General features: G+C 42.1%; 1 protein-coding gene and 1 non-coding gene across 4 annotated transcripts in view; both read right to left on the reverse strand.

The window, feature by feature from the left end:
- Positions 1-17281, reverse strand: part of LOC144505206 (uncharacterized) — a 168914-nt gene that overhangs the window by 80556 nt on the left and 71077 nt on the right. For all 3 annotated transcript variants that reach the window (XR_013499794.1, XR_013499795.1, XM_078231185.1), the window contains 3 exons: positions 12954-13075; positions 8327-9704; positions 2123-2244 (listed from right to left, as the gene is read on the reverse strand). Coding sequence is in view for 1 of the 3 variants with exons in the window: in XM_078231185.1 (XP_078087311.1) it covers positions 2123-2244; positions 8327-9704; positions 12954-13075 (1622 nt within the window). In the remaining 2 variants the exon portion in view is untranslated. The remainder of the gene's footprint in view (positions 1-2122; positions 2245-8326; positions 9705-12953; positions 13076-17281) is intronic.
- On the reverse strand, positions 14294-14485 carry LOC144505703 (U2 spliceosomal RNA). The gene has a single exon (XR_013499847.1). It is a non-coding gene; the product is annotated as a U2 spliceosomal RNA (small nuclear RNA).

Here is a 17281-nt window from a genome sequence, read left to right on the forward strand (position 1 = left end):
CACAGTCCCCCACTCTGCCCGTGCAGCCTGTCATAGGAACATAGGAATTAGGAGCTGAAGTAGGCAAATTCAGCTCTTCGAGCCATAGAGCCTGCTCTGCCATTCAATCAGATCATGGCTGATCTCTCCCTGTCTCAAATCCACCTCCCCACCTGTTCCCCATATCATTTTATCCCTTTTTTAATTAGAAGTATATTTATCTCCTTCTTGAAACCATTCAATGATTCAGACTCTATCGCACTATCAGGCAATGAGTTCCACAAATTCACTACCCTCTGTGAGAGGTGGTTCCTCATCTCATTTTTAAGTTTACCACCTCTCAACATAGACCTGTGACCCCTTGTTCGACATTTCGACACAAGAAGAAACAATTCGTCTACATTTACTTTATCAATCCTTTTAAAAATTTTACATACCTCAGTCAGATCCCCTCACATCCTTCTAAACTCCAGCGAGTACAAGCCCAAACTGTTTAATCTCTCCTCATATGTCAACCCCATCACCCTGGAATCAATCTGGTGAACCTCCTCTGAACTGCCTCCAATGCTGCCACATCCTTCCTCAAATAAGGAGACCAAAACTGGACACAATACTCTAGATGTGGTCTCAACAACACCCTATACAATTGCAACAACACTTCTCTACTTTTATACTCCAGTCCTCTTGCAATAAATGCCAACATCCCATTTGCCTTTTTTATTACATGCTGCATCCGAATACTGACTTTCTGAAATTCACGAGTATAGACATCCAGAACCCTCTGCTCGGATGTATTTTGAATCTGCTTTCCATTTAGGTAATAATTTGCCTTTCTATTTTTTCTGCCAAAATGGATAACCTCACACTTATCCACATTAAACTCCATCTGCCAAATTTTGACCTATCTCACAGGACCCTATCCAGGGACCCAACAGTTGCCCCTGTACTGACACTATGATGTCACTCACTCCCTCCCACTTCCAGCTACCACTCCAGAAGGGCAATCTCTTAGCTGAGATATTGCCTCAAGCCCGCAAGGAAGCCTGTCAGTGACCTCTTGGCCCAAGTTTCACTTATCTGGGTCCCTCATGTCTCTCTGGAGCCCCCTCTCCAATTTACACCCTGAAGTGTAATGGCAAACTGAGCACACACTTCCGATATCCACTTCGGAGGTAAGATCGTCAGGCTCTCATGTTTATACAGCTGTTGTATTCAGTGAGGGGCAGGCGGCTTGCTAATTATATGTTAATTCATTATGTCATCGGCAAGAGGCATGGAAAATCAGGAAACTCGATCTTGCTGGTAAGAATCGTGTTTCCCGACTCTTAGGGATTTTGCACCCACGCCATCGTTCTCGCTGACAGCTAACTTCGGTTCAAATTTCCACCCCACGTGTTAATCTTGGTTCAATTGATAGGTTGCAGGTTTTAGTCCAACTCCAGGATTCAAAACACAAAAATGTTATTCCTGTTCTAACACTTTAAGTATCCACAGTCTACACAAATTCAGATCTATTAGTTATGGTAATGAGCTGATCACAAATTGAACAGTAACGGCAAAAAAACTGGCAAGGGTGAAACCATCTCAGCCTTTTGGTTAAGATCAAGAATCCAATCAAGCCCAAGATCAGATGCAATGCCTTTCTTGTGGGGAATATGAGTTGGATTCAATTTAAATTGGTTTTTGGAGCAAGCAAGGAGATGGATTAAGGTGCACTCTGTGGTTTGGCTGTGTTACTTTAAGAATGGAGTAAAATTTAAAAAGAACATACTTTATACTTTGGGTGAGGTTTGCATCTAAAAGTTGAGGAATAACCTGTGCCCTATCTAAAAACCTACTCTTATCAGTTTCCTCTCATCACTGCTCAAGGCTGACATAAACATTACAGCACAACAATTTACAAGTATTGTCATGTTGTAGTACTCTTGCTTTCGCTACTGTGTGATATGAATTTTGGAAACGATAACCCTCCATCTAATGGCAAAAATGTAGAACAATACAATTTATGTGATTCATAATCGAAGATCACAAAATTCATAGCAAGAATCTTGGAGATTTGTAGAATCCTTTGCCACTGCCAAACATGTATAACTTCTCCCAAATGTTCAATTTGTGAAACATTTTTTAAAAATCAGACACATGCCTTTAATGAGCGACGGAGGTTTTGTTTGAATTTCTTTTTCGGAATAAAAAGCTGATCAAAATCTTCTGTTGATTCTAACAGCTTCTTAGTTGGTTTTCTCTGTCGCTTTCCTTCAGAATTTTCTGTAACAGAGTAAACAGAACACTATTACATAATTTTTTTCTATCACCTTGAAACTGTGTGAAACTTGAAAACTGACAGTACAAAACACAAATTGATTTAACTGTTCATAGACAAAGTATTAAAGTTTACATATTTTACAGCTTGGAAAATTGATACGATTTTTGATAATTCATCATCCAAAAATAAAAATGAATGTGGAAAGTTTACGTAATTGTATTAGGAATTTTTGATTTACAATGAAAGCAACAGGTTATGTTCAGAGGTAGTGCTTTTGACATGACACAACTGACCATAGAGGAGGGTCACTTGACATCCAGGGCAGTCCTGTGATTTACGCTCCCATTGAGGGAAGCTCTGTGCTGGGAATGCAACCTTTCTGACTTTGTAACATCTTAGCTTTGACACGAGCAAAAATTGTATATCGAAACCCTCTCTATAAATATAGGTCAAGTACCTTTACGTTCATCTTTCTTGCAAACATATACCACGTATAATGGTTATGATGAGTTGGACAACCAGAACATTAATCTATCTGTAACAGGTTTTTCAACTGTAATCACATTTTGCATCCCACAGAAATTAATTCTTCAAAGAATGTGGAAGGTTTCAGGCATCTTTGTTAAATCAGGAGAACAAACAGAAAATTGCACCAATTGGGATTTTCATGATTCTTGGAGCAGGTTATAAAGATATAATAGAGATGCAAGCTAAACAGCTACATATTCTAAGCCTTCAAAATAGAAATATTTCTGGAAGTCAACAAAATTGTAATCTTCAAATGCTAAAATCCGCATTTTACATTCAAACAAAATAAGAGCAGAAGTACACCAATTGCCCCCCCGAGCCTGTTCCGCCATTCAATAAGATCATGGCTGCTCTGAATATGTTGAGTTCCACATTACCCATCTACCCCCAGTAACCTTTGATTACCTTGCCTAACAAGAATCTATCTAACTTCATCTTAAAAATATTCAGTGATCGATTTGGTTCCCTAAATAACAAACGGCTTGTTTCTGTACTGAATAACTAGATTGTTCATTAATTAGGGGTCACCCTTAAAGGACAGAGATGAGAATTCTTTTCTCTCAAAGGATTGTGCGACTTTGGAACTCTATGCCTCAGAAAGTGGTGGAAAGCCACGTCACTGAATCAATACCCCCTAGATCAGGACTCACTCACTCACAAACATCCTTTCAAGGTCCATCTTGTCAATACTGTTCAGGATCTTACATACTTCAATTAAGTCACCCTTCATCTTTCTAAACTCTAATGGAAACAAGCCCAGCCTTTCCAACCTATCCTGATAAGACAGTCCGCTCATTCCAGGTATCAAATTAGTTTACCTCCTCTGAACCACCTCCAATGCATTTACATCCTTCCTTAAATAAAGGAGGCCAAAACTGCACAGTATACAAGATGTGGTCTCACCAATATCCTGTATAACTGAAGCATAACATATTTTATGCCTTTTAAATTCCTCTTGTAATAAAGGATAGAATTCCATTAGCCTTCTTGATTACATGCATACTAATTTTTTGTGACTCATGCATGGAACACCTAAATCCCTCTGCACCTCAGCATTCTACAGTTGGTCCCCATTTCAGAAATACTCTGCTTTTTTATTCTTCCTGCCAAAATGAACAACTTCATACATTCACATATTATACTCCATCTGCCAGATTTTTGCCCACTCACTTCTAAATTGGTCCTGCCCTGGGCTATACCATCAGTACTGGGAGTTGCTCAGTGCTGATGGTATAGTTATTTAACACAGAAACAAGCCATTTCAATAACCTAGTCTGTGATATTGCTGAAAAGAGACATGCTGTTGAGGTTTTTCGCCTTGCACTCGTCAGGACAGTTTCACAAGAATATCAAATCTCAAAGGGAACAACAATTTATACTGCATGAGAAGAGGGTGCTGTTTGGTTGGCAAGTGGCTCTGACTGGCAAATCTACCGGGGAACAGTTAACTGCCAAACTTTTGTTTAAATTCAAACCAGGCAGGTTGATTCTGACTGGTGGATCGTATAAAACAGCACGCTCCTTCAGGTGTTCACAATAAGCAACATTCTAACCGTAATCAATCAGCCCATGCTTGCAAAACTGAGAACATGGTGTCTAACATTGGATGTGATTCTCCGATTGGACAATAATCCTGATTTTGGTAAGAATTACACTGACAATAGATTATCAGTTGGGCTCGCAGTATAGTCTGCTTATGGATTCTAGATGTTACATATATTCACACACAGGGCCCTATCCTTTGCAAACAGAGAGAACAAGTTCCTGCATTGCACCCTTTTCAACTAAACATAAAAGCTTGGGGGGAACAGCCATTTCCTGGTTAATTCACCATGGCAGTGCCCTAACCAATCAGAGTCAACCTGCCTGGTTTGAATTTGGCAGTAAACTGCTCCTTGGTGCATTCTCCATGGCAATACCTCTACCAATCAAAGTCCACTTGCCAACTAACGAGCACCATCTCTCATGCAGTATAAATTATTGTTCCCTTTTAAGAATTGGTATTCTTGCAAATCTATCCTGATGAGTACAAGGCAAAAAGTTTCAACAGCATGTCTCTTTTTACAGCAACACTCAAGCTCTGTACCCAAAGTGACGTAATGTTTATACTCCCAAGTCCTCTTCCAATTTATTTGCTTCATTTCAACAACATATCTTCCTGTTCTCTCATGTATTCATCCAGTTTCCATTTGAAAGCATTTAAGCTATATTTTTAAATTTATTATTTGATGGGATGTGGACATTGCTGGCCCATCCTGATTGGCCTTGAACTGAGCTGCTTACCATGCCCTTTCAGAGGCAATCACATTGGTCTGGAACTGGAGTCATATGTAGGCCAGACCACGTAATGTCAGCAGATTTCCTTCCCTAAATTGCATTAGTGAACCAAATTGTTTTTTACAACAATCAATGATAGTTTCATGGTCACCGTCACTAGACCAGCTTTCAATTCCAGGTTTAATTAATTGAATTTAAATTCCACAAGCTGCTTTGACAGGATTTGAACTCATGTCTCAAGAGCATAAGCTTGCGTTTCTAGATTACCAGTCCAGTGACATTACTGCCACGACACTGCTGCCCCAGATGTATTTACTCCCCAATATCTGCCTCATTCACACCTTGTGGTTGTGAGTTCCACATTTGAACTACTCTCTTGAGTACAGAAATTTCTGCATATTTCTCTATAGGGTTTATTAGTAATCATCTTGTATTTAGAACCCGACTTCTAGACTCCACCACAAGTGCAGCTGTTCAAAAAGTCAGCTCACCGCCATTTTGTCAAGGGTAAGTGGGAAGGGCAATGAATGCTAACCTAGACAGCAAACCCCACATCCTGTGAAAGAATAAAAAGAAATCAGTGGAAACATTCTCTTCACATCCATGCTGTTCATCCAGTTCTAATAGGTTTCTTTAAATCTTCTCATTTCAAACAAAAAGCCCCACACTGGTGGAATCTTTCCCAATAGCTCTAAACTGTCAGTTCTGGTATGGCTCTTTTAAACTGTCTGTGTATTTTTTCCAGTGCTTGTGTGTCCTTTTCAAAGTATGCTGACCAGAACTGTGGAATTGTGCACAGCACTCTAAGAGTGGCCTGGGCAGACGCTTTACAAGTTTAGCACAATTTCACTACTTTTAAATTCCCCTAGTAAAGTATAACCATCATCTACAACTTAGAAAGCTGATGAGATAGGAGAGCAAAGGGATCTAGGAATACAGGTGAACAAACAACTAAATGTACTATCATCGGTCAACAAAGTTATTCCCAAATACTAATAAAGCACCGGGTTTTATTTCTGGGGGCAATATTTTGCAGCTAAACATTAAAATGAGACCATGCATGCTAATCGCACAACCACATTTCCATCCATATTATTCAATGCAAAAATGTGAGATATGGAAAATTGGATGACCAATTTTCCAAGTCACACCCAAATAGGGTTAATAAGCACTGTCAACTGCACGTGATTAAAATTTACTCCAATACACAATCTTGGCAGAGCCACCAGCTACATCAAACCTATTTCACAGAACCCCTCCCTTGAAATGCTTAATATCTCTTACCGTTAAAATTTTTTTATAAGTATTTTTGATTCAAGTTATCTTTCACTTCTCCTAAGTTTCCCATAGCTCTACCTCAATTTCTTTGCTACTTTCATTAATTTCATACTATTTTTGTTTCCAAATCCACAAAACAAGTAGAAAATGTTCCTGTGCCAAAGTAACCATTGCTATGCTTGCCTCCAAGGGGCAATATCTTCTTTACTTTTCCTGTGGGCTATTAAATTTGGAAAATGGACACAAACTAATCCGTAATGCATTTAGAAAATGTCCCTATGTTAAAGGAAATATTTGTTGTTGGTACTTTGTGAAAACAAAATAAGAATTCAAGGGGCACAAAGTGTACCTGGGCATACAACCTGGGATGGCAACTGTTCGTTTTATTATTTTGTTCTAATTATGCAGATACAATGCTGATGGCAGAGGAATACATCTCATTTTAACTGGTGACTCTAAATTTGAGAAATGCACAGTAACAATGCCACTAAGGACATAATGGGCCCGATTTTACCACTTTCATTCTAAGTGCTGAATCTGGGTGTAATGCAGATCCGACTTAGAGATCTGCTTTCAGGCGCCCCCATACGCACTCAGCCTGAAAAAAATATCTCCAGCCCCATTCGCACCGTGGGCGGGGCTTAGCACAGCCGAAACGATCGGAGCCCTGAACTGCGCATGCGCAGTTAGAAACAAATTTGTAAAAGCGCGCCCGTGTCAGATCGCTCCCAGGCCACAGAAAGCGGATAAAGCGGCCCGGGAGCAACAAGCAGGAGCGATGGTACACACACACATCAGTGTCCCCCTTATTCACCCCCCCCCCCACTACCCACACACATCACTGCCCCCCTTATCCACCCCGCCACTACCCACACACATCACTGCCCCCCTTATCCACCCGCCACTAGCCACACACATCATTGTCCCCCTTATCCACCCCGCCACTACCCACACACATCACTATCCCCCTTATCCACCCTCCCACTACCCAGACCGATCGCCACCCCTGCCCCCCTCCTCCCCCACCGATCACCCGCAGAGTGGCAGCGGACCCCCCTGCCTCCCCCCGCCCCTCCACCAGAGATCCATCTGCCCCCCACCCCCGCCAGAGACCCCACAAACCACTGATCTGAGTCAGAGAGCTGTTGGAAGCACTGAACTTGCTCTTCAGAAGCTGGAGCACCTGATTCAGACTTTTATTTAGTAGGTCCATTACGGCGTGGTTCCAGATTGGAAACACGATGGTAAAGGGGGAAATGCTGATAAAGTTGGGCGGGCAGTTCATTAATTCAATTTAAATGCATGTAAATGCATTTGAATTGCCGTTGCGCCCGTTTTGGTCGCAAATCGAATCGCCGCCATTCCCGGGTTTCGGTAGAGTGGCAATCTGCGTGGGCGCGGATCGCGTTCATGGCCTCACACCCAACTTTACCACGTTTTCGCGCCCGGAGGCAATGGTAAAATCGGGCCCAATGGGAGCCATGGGGAAAACAAGTGTTTATTTCAAACAGGAGAGTGAGCAAATTTATAGATATCATCATATCATAGAATCATAGAAACCCTACAGTGCAGAAAGAGGCCATTCGGCCCATCTAGTCTGCACCGATCACAATCCCACCCAGGCCCTACCCCCATATCCCTACATATTTACCCACTAATCCCTCTAACCTACGCATCTCAGGACACTAAGGGGCAATTTTAGCATGGCCAATCAACCTAACCTGCACATCTTTGGACTGTGGGAGGAAACCGGAGCACCCGGAGGAAACCCACGCAGACACAGGGAGAACGTGCAAACTCCACACAGACAGCGACCCAAGCTGGGAATCGAACCCAGGTCCCTGGAGCTGTGAAGCAGCAGTGCTAACCACTGTGCTACCGTGCCGCCCAATAAATAAATCAAGAGACTCTGTTTATGTCTTCTAAGACTTATGATTCTGGTAAGGTTTGAATTAATTTCACTCTAGAACTTGAACAGAATACAATGAAAAACATTCCTACCAGGTGAAGTGGATAGTTGTGTAAGCATTGTGCCTGCTTTATCCCCGAGAGACAGTTGTGGAGTAGAATAAATCTGTCGAGTATTCAGATAGTTTCTATGGTGCCATCTCCTCTTAACAATGTTGCCTGTTTTAAATTGCTGTGATCCTCCTTGCTGTGAACTTTTTATAGCTACGGGCGGAGGGACTTCAATTGTTGGCAGGAGCTGGTTACATTTTATTGCTGGTGTAGGCAGGGTCTCTGTTGCAGGTGAGAACTGGAACCGTTCCTTTGCAGATAAGAACTGAGACTGATCATCTGCAGTCACGGAGTGGGACTGCTCTGCTGCAGGCATGGACTGGCATTGCTCTGCCACATGAATGTATTGGCATTGTTTTTCTGCTGGTATGGATTGGGATTGTTTCCCTGCTGGTAGGGACTGGGTTTGTTCCCCTGCTGGCATGTTTTTGAATTTCTCCATTGCAATTGTGGACTGAGAATTTTCTGTTGCATGGATGGTCTGGGACTTCTGTACCGTAGGCAATGAATGGGAAGTTTCTGTTGGATGTGCAAACTGGCATTTCTCCATTGCAAACACAGACTGTAGTTTCACCACTGCGGGTACGATCCGAGATTTCTCCATTGCAAGCACAGACTGTGGATTCCCCATTGCAAGCACGGACTGAGCTATTTCCACTGCAGTCATAGACTGATTTTTCTCCACCATGGGCATGGACTGGGCTTTCTCCACTGCAGGCATAGATTGAGCTTTCTCCACTGTGGGCATGAACTCAGTTTTCTCCACTGTGGGTATGGACGGGGATTTCTCCATTGCAGCCATGGACGGGGATTTCTCCACTGTACTCATGGGCTGGGATTGCTGCACCGCAACCATGGATGGGGATTTCTCCATTACAAGCACGGACTGGGATTTCTGCACTGCAGCCATGGACTGGGCTTTCTCTATTATAAGAGTAGACAGGGATTTATCCACTGAAGGTACTTTATGCACTTCAGGCGGCAACTGGGATTGCTCCACTGCAGGTGGGAACTGGGATCTCTCCATTGCAAATATAGCCTGCGTCTTCTCCAGCGGAGGAGTAAACAAACACTGTTTCATTGTAGGTGTGGACATAGTTGGTTTTGCTGCAGATGCAGAAAGAGCTAGCTGTGCAACAGGTAAGGAAAGACCTTGGACTGCTAACGGCATGGCTTGATATGATCTTGATATGACAGAGTCTATTGTAGTCATAGATGGGTCCATTTCTTGTGCAGCAGGCATCTGTGGGCAATTCAAATTCTTCTTGCGCCGCCGCCGTCTCTTTAATTCAGTACCGCAGCTTGTAGACTCTTCTAACTCTGTTTGATGCATTGCTTTTTCTAAATAGTTTGTTGCGTCCTGCGAAATATAATGCAAGGAAATGGTTATTGTTTTGGAAAGATTAAAGAGTTATAAAATTGCTTACAGTATGCAAACAAAGTATAGATTATATTCTGATCAGCAAACATGACATTACTGTTTGTGCTCTAAGTATATCAGCATTTTGCTGAGCAGTCCTGCAACTAAGACCGCATTTTGTATTCAACTAGCAATTACCTCCTTGTCATACTTATAGCTCCTCATTAAGAAGCCCAAAATTAATGCTCACTTAACTCCAACTATCTCATCTCCAGTCTTCGCTATTTCTCCACATTCCTGTAAAATGTGATAATTCTCTCCTACAAACACTGTTCAACCTGGCTTTTACTCCACAGATAGTTTTGAATGAGTTCAAGTTTATGAAGGATGGAAGGTGAGAGTCTGGCCAGAGGAGTGTCGGAATAGTCAGATCTAGATGCAAGAAAGCCTTGAATGAGGGTATCAGCAGCAAATAAGTAAGGCAAAGGCTCTGTTTAGTGATGTTATGGAGCTTGAAATAGGTGATCTTAGTGGTGACGCAGATCTGTGGCTAGAAGCTCATATTAAGATCAAATATGACACCATCGTTGTGAGCAGTCTGGTCCAGCCTCAGACAGATACCAGGCAGAGGGATCGAATCAGTGGCTAAGTAATAGAGTTTGTGGTGGGAATGAAAGACAATGGCCGGAATTTTACCGGCGAGGCTTGGAGAACGGCATTCTCCGTTGGCCTCAGGCGGGATCGTATGAACCTCGGGCGGACGTGCTGGTAAAATTCCACCCAATGAGTGGGATTTTATGAAAAACAAGTGCCAAGCGAGTGGGAAAACAGGAGAGAATTGTGCTGGGCGTTTGGGTGAGCTGGGAGGCGCAATTTTATGGCTTTTCGTACAAAAAAAGAGCCAGAATGTGATTCTCGCCAGTAGAGGGAGGGTGTCAGAGCCTAATCTCACCAGTGAAACCGGCTGCTGAGTTCTTGGGATTCCATTGCACAGATGCTCCAATCTCCCAGTGTACTGGGATATCTCCTGCTTCCCCCCTGCCCCAGGGACATTAGGACCTCCCTCCCCTCCCATGGACATCAGGACACCGCCCACCCCCCCACCCCCGATTGCCACCCCTGCAGAGTTCCTTCCTTCCCTCCCTGTCACTTTGGAGTTCCCCCCGTCACTTTGGAGCTCTCCCCATCACCCCTGGACACTGCCCAGCTCTGCCCGCTCCCCTCTCCCCCCCAACTACCCAGGGGCTGCAATGGCCTCCGGTCCCACGTCTGATCTCTGCCAGTGGAGACCAACTGCGATTCTTGCCAATAAAGAGCTCGATCAGCGAGCATATAAGTTCAAGTGAGCCCAGATGATAAAGTCCAGGACTCACTAATGACATTTAAATGATGTCATTAATATTGAAATCAGCTTCACACCCAGAACCAGAAAAATAGTGGAGGTGCAATCAGGAAAGGCGGGAAACAGGGCGTGAACCCGATTTTCCGCCTCTCACTCTATCTTACTGGCTTGGCATGGTGAGCCGGTAAGATCGTGTCCAATAGCTTTAGTCTTCCCGATATTTAGTTGGAGGAGATTTCTGGTCATTCAGCACTGAAGTCAGAGAAGCAGGCTGACAATTTAGAGACTACTGGCATGTTGCATTGTTCCAGTGGAGCCTAACGCAAACTGGAGGAACAGCACCTCATCCTCTAATTAGGTACTTTACAGCCTTTGGGCTTAACATTGAGTTCAACAACTTTACAGCATGAACTCTCTCCTCCATTTTGATTTTTTCCCCAACCTTCTCCCGCACAGGGCTATCTATAACTTGCTTTGCTTTTATAGAGAACTGACCCTTGTTCAGCTATTAACACATTCTGCTACCGTACCTTTTTCTTATTCACTGACAGGACATGGGCGTCGCTGGCTGGCCAGCACTTATTGCCGATCCCTATTGCCGGAGGGCAGTTGAGAGTCAACCACATTGCTGTGGTTCTGGAGTTACATATAAGCTAGACCAGGTAAGGACAGCAGATTTTCTTCTCTAAAGGACATTAGTGAACTAGATGGGTTTTACCAACAATCGTTTTATGGTCACCAATAGATCCTTAATTCTAGATATTTTTTATTGAATTCAAATTCCACCATCTGCTGTGGTGAGATTCGAACCCGGATCCTCAGAATATTAGCTAATTGGTCACCTTTCAAAAAGTTCAACCAGAAAGCCCATTACTCATGTGTCCAGGCTTCCGACTTTGAAATCACCCATTGTTTGTGCAAAAACTAAGATGGCAAGATTCCAGCCTTTATCTTTATTCTACCCTAGTAAACCTTTCCATAATCATGAAGACCTCAATCGGGTCACCCGTCAGTCTTCCCCTGTCAATGTTCAATCCTTCCTAATATTTGTACCATTTCCAGTGTCTTTTATGTCCTTTTTATAATACGGAGGCCAGAACAGTTCAGTCTAATCAAGGTTCTACACAGGTTCAAAATAACAAGTTCAATTCTATTCCTCTAAAAATGAACCCCAATGCCTTTTTTTTGCATTTTTTAGGTTTTGTCAACTACTACTTCTAGTGACTTTGCTTCTCTGCCCCATTTAAACATATTTCCCAGCAATATGTAGCCTTCTATTCTTCCTACCAAATTGCACAACTATCTAAATTGAAGGGCACTTGCCATTACATAAGTCCATAAGAAATAGAAACAGGAATAGGCCATTCTGCCCTTTCAGCCAGCTCCAGAATTTAATAAGATCATGGCTGACCTAATGCTCACTGAATCCACTAAGTGCATTCTGCAGTTTATTCATGTCTTCCTGTATTTTGTTGCAGTCATAATCTATATTCTCTATATCTCTCAATTTGGTATTGTCTGTAAATTTTCAAATTGTACTTATTGCTTACTGAGTTCAAATCACTTGTGTAAATTGTTCACAGCAGTGGATCCAACATTGATCTTTGTGAAACAGTAATTTGAGTAACTAACATTAACCCTTATTCTGTTTTGAGGCCAGCTTGCTACTTTCCTCAACTCATCTTCTAACCTTCGTCATGTAGCACAAAGCTCTGTGCCAGAATGATCAATTCCTAAAATCTATGATACCAAAAACCCCAAGATTAAAAATAAAAACCGGAAATGCTGGAAAAACTCAGCAGGTCCGGTAAGATCTGTGGCGAGAGAAACAGAGTTAACGATTCAAGTCCGTATGTTTCTTCTTCAGAGAATCCAAAAATTGCACATAAATCAGGGTGACAGCATACCTGTTGTAAAGGCTGAAGGCATGTTTTCAGTTTCTTTTTAGAGATAAACAACTGGTCATAATCTTCTGTTGACTCCAGCAGTTTTTTACTAGGTTTCCTTTGGCGTTTACCTTCAGTAATAACTGTAATCATACAAACATGGATGAAAGTTATATTTATAGAAAAATACATGGACACAATGTTACCAAATTTCCAAAAATTGGGGTATACGACTAGCAGTATTATTTTTAATGACAGCATTTAAGAACTAAAGTGAATAAAGTTCTTGACACGATCGTGAGTACCATGGGGTGTTATCCAGTGTTATTTTTTCTTTACCTAAAGACTTCCTGGAGACATTTTATTTTTGTCTCATCTTTTAAGGCACATTTCCTTGCCACTTTATGTTCACAGATTTATTCCCACAAATTGTTTATTTGTAGTTTGAAATCCACATCTCTATCTCTAATTAGTCTGTCTTCCTATCCACATTTCTTTTGCTCTTAGCTTTGATCGATAAACATTGATCTCTGATGTAAAATATTGATGTGGAGATGCCGGCGTTGGACTGGGGTAAACACAGTAAGAAGTCTCACAACACCAGGTTAAAGTCCAACAGGTTTATTTGGTAGCACAGGCCACTAGCTTTCGGAGCGCTGCTCCTTCATCAGGTAAGTGGGAGTTCTGTTCACAAACAGGGCATATAAAGACACAAACTCAATTTACAAAATAATGGTTGGAATGCGAGTCTTTACAGGTAATCAAGTCTTAAAGGTACAGACAATGTGAGTGGAGAGAGCGTTAAGCACAGGTTAAAGAGATGTGTATTGTCTCCAGCCAGGACAGTTAGTGAGATTTTGCAAGCCCAGGCAAGCACAAGTCAACTTGCCTGGGCTTGCAAAATCTCACTAACTGTCCTGGCTGGAGACAATACACATCTCTTTAACCTGTGCTAACCCTCTCTCCACTCACATTGTCTGTACCTTTAAGATTTGATTGCCTGTAAAGACTCGCATTCCAACCATTATTTTGTAAATTGAGTTTGTGTTTTTATATGCCCAGTTTGTGAACAGAACTCCCACTTACCTGAAGAAGGAGCAGTGCTTCGAAAGCTAGTGGCTTGTGCTACCAAATAAACCTGCTGGAATTTAACCTGGCGTTGTGAGACTTCTTACTGTAAAATATTGAGACAAGGCAGCATGCATTTCACTGTAAATTCTATCTGGTGTTTAAAATATGGTAACAAATGAGGACGGTGTCATTTCCTCTTTCTTTAAAATCCAATTCAATCAAATCAAGTGAGACATTCCCGATCCAAGCTGACAAGACAGGGCTCTCACCTCCTGTCTTGGGCTTGATCTACATGATCCAAGCTGATTGGAGTAGGCATTGCACCTCCTCCAAGGCTTGATCTCATTTGCATCTTAGCCAAAAGGCTGAGATGCCGCTTTTAAGAATTGCTTCAAATGAAGCTAAAATGTAACCTAATGACTTCAACCAAGTACAGCATGTCGATACTACACTTGATCTTAGCCAAACGGCCGAGAAGCGATCATTTCCTCTTTTGTAAAGGAAATGTTTAAAGCAATAATCTTTGTATCCTATTTTATTTGATATCCTTTTGTATTCTCTTAGTAACAAGTTTCATTGCATGGCACTGGACATTAAACATTACATTTGTGATTTTCAGTTAGGGATGCATTTATTTATGTAGTATAGGTTATTGTTTTTAATTTGAAGTTGTTTAGTTTGAAATACCTGTTACTTTAATTTTTCTTTTGCTTTGAAAATATATCACTTTAATACACTGCTCAATTTGGATTACTGGATAATTAAATATTTTGTGCAAAAAAAAGGCTTTTGAGATTGGCTAAGATCAAGTGTAGTATTGACATGCTGTACTTGGTTGAAATCATTAGGTTACATTTTAGCTTCATTTGAAGCAATTTATAAAAGCGGCATCCCGGCCTTTTGGCTAAGATGCAAATGAGATCAAGCCTTGGAGGAGGAGCTTTGCCTGCTCCAATCAGCTTGGATCATGTAGATCAAGCCCAAGACAGGAGGTGAGAGGCCTGTCTTGTCAGCTTGGATCGGGAATGTCTCACTTGTTGAGACTCTGAATTGGACGTGATTGGATTTTTAAAAAAAGAGTCCTTTTCGCCATGTCCCTTAACACATGGAAAATATTAAGGGATTATGACAAAAGGACAGGGAATTTGTTTCATGTAGATGTGTCAACATTGCATCAACAACCTTGAGCACAACTGAATAGCAAGATATAGGGTAGATCTTTTCTTCAAGGTCTGAACAATAATCACTGCTTAAAAGACACAGAGAAAAACTGGGCAGAGAGGATGTCAAACATTTTACAGAATTGTTGGACTAATTTTGAATGGAAGGAAAATCAGGCAGGATTGTGGAATGCAATTGGCTAGGAATTGAACTGAACCAGTCTTGGAAACAGTTCAGAAGCTGAGTATTTATTCTTCAAAAAAGAGTGACTCACCTCCTGTCTTCACCTTATCACAGACATTCATTTGTCCTTGTCCAGTCATCTCTTGCTCAAATCCTATTACCTCTCTAACTTTTCCCAGTTCTGATGAAAGGTCGCTGAAAAGTTAACACTGTTTCTCTCTTAACTGCCTGACTTGCTGACCATTTCCAGCATTTTGTATTTTTATTTCTCATTTCCAGCATCTGCAGCGTTTTGCTTTTCATTCACCAAATTGGGAGGGATAGTCAACAAAATACAAGATATGAATAGCAGAACAAGTATATATGGACGGCACATGAATTTCAACATGGACTTGCTACTCGCAACTTATCAATTAAAGATACAGGCATTTACGATCATTTCTTTGTATTGTTTTCCACCCTTCCACCTCCCAGCTGTATCCTTCTATGTCGATCCCTGGAAAAACTATCACCCAATTCACTTACATCTGCAAATTTCAAAATCCAAGCTATCTCGCCTTTGGCCCTCCATTTGCCATAATACTTCAGCAGTTACAGATTCACTCAACCACATGCTCAACTTTTGATGTCACAGGCCCCAATAAAACAAATCTCTGTAGTTCCCTAATAAGATCTGCATGTCCAATCTCTGAAGTCCAAGGGGAGTAGACTTGAAAGGATAAACTGGACAACCAGTTTAGCTATTTGGTCTTGGTCCCCATGTTTGAATCCCTAGAAAATTTATGTCCCTTGCCCAGTAAATAGCTCTTATCAAAATCACAAGTGATATCTTATCTGGCTGAGTAAAGTAAACTTTTCCTGTTTATCTTTCTCAATGTCTCCAGCCTTTGACACAGGTGATCACACCAACCTTCTCCAAACCCTCTCCAATGTCGTTCAGCCTGGTGGGGCTGCTATCATATGATCCAATTTTTTTTAAAAATTCCTTCAGAGGATGTGTGCATTGCCGCCCATCCCTAAGTGCCCTTGAGAAAGTGGTGGTGAGCTGCCTTATTGAACTACTGTAGTGGCGCAGGTAACCCACAGTGCTGTTAGGAAGGGAGTTTCAGGATTTTGACCCAGCGGCAATGAAGGAACAGCAACATGGTTCCAAGTCAGGGTGGTGTGTGGCTTAGAGGAGAACTGGCAGGTGATCCCATGCATTTGCTGTCTTTATGTTTCTAGATCACCAGCTGCCAAATGAATTTTAGCAAGTTGCTGGAGTGCATCGTATAGATGATGTGGAATTACCGGCGTTGGACTGGGGTAGGCACAGTAAATAGTCTCACAACACCAGGGTTAAAGTCCAACAAGTTTATTTGGTAGCACAAACTTTCGGAGCGTTGCCCCTTCATCAGGTGAGTGAAGAATTCGGTTCACAAACAGAGCATATGTAGAGTAGACACAAACTCAATTACAAGATAATGCTTGGAATGCGAGTCTTAACAGGTAATCAAGTTTGTTCAGGGGCAGATAATGTGAGTGGAGAAAGGATTAAGCACGGGTTAAAGAGGTGTGAATTGTCTCCAGACAGGACAGTTAGCGAGATTTTGCAAGCCCAGCCAAGTCGTGGGGGTTACAGATAGAGTGACATGAACCTAAGATCCTGGTTGAGGCCACCCTCATGTGTGCGGAACTTGGCTATCAGTTTCCGCTCAGCGATTCTGCGTTGTCGTGTGTCATGAAGGCCGCCTTGGAGAACGCTTACCTGAATATCAGAGGCTGAATGCCCGTGACTGCTGAAGTGTTCCCTGACAGGAAGGGAACACTCCTGCCTGGTGATTGTCGAGCAGTGTTCATTCATTCGTTGTCGTAGCGTCTGCATGGTCTCCCCAATGTACCATGCCTCGGGACATCCTTTCCTGCAGCGTATCAAGTAGACAATGTTGGCCGAG

This window comes from Mustelus asterias, chromosome 16, assembly GCF_964213995.1.
Source record: "Mustelus asterias chromosome 16, sMusAst1.hap1.1, whole genome shotgun sequence".
NCBI lineage: Eukaryota > Metazoa > Chordata > Chondrichthyes > Carcharhiniformes > Triakidae > Mustelus > Mustelus asterias.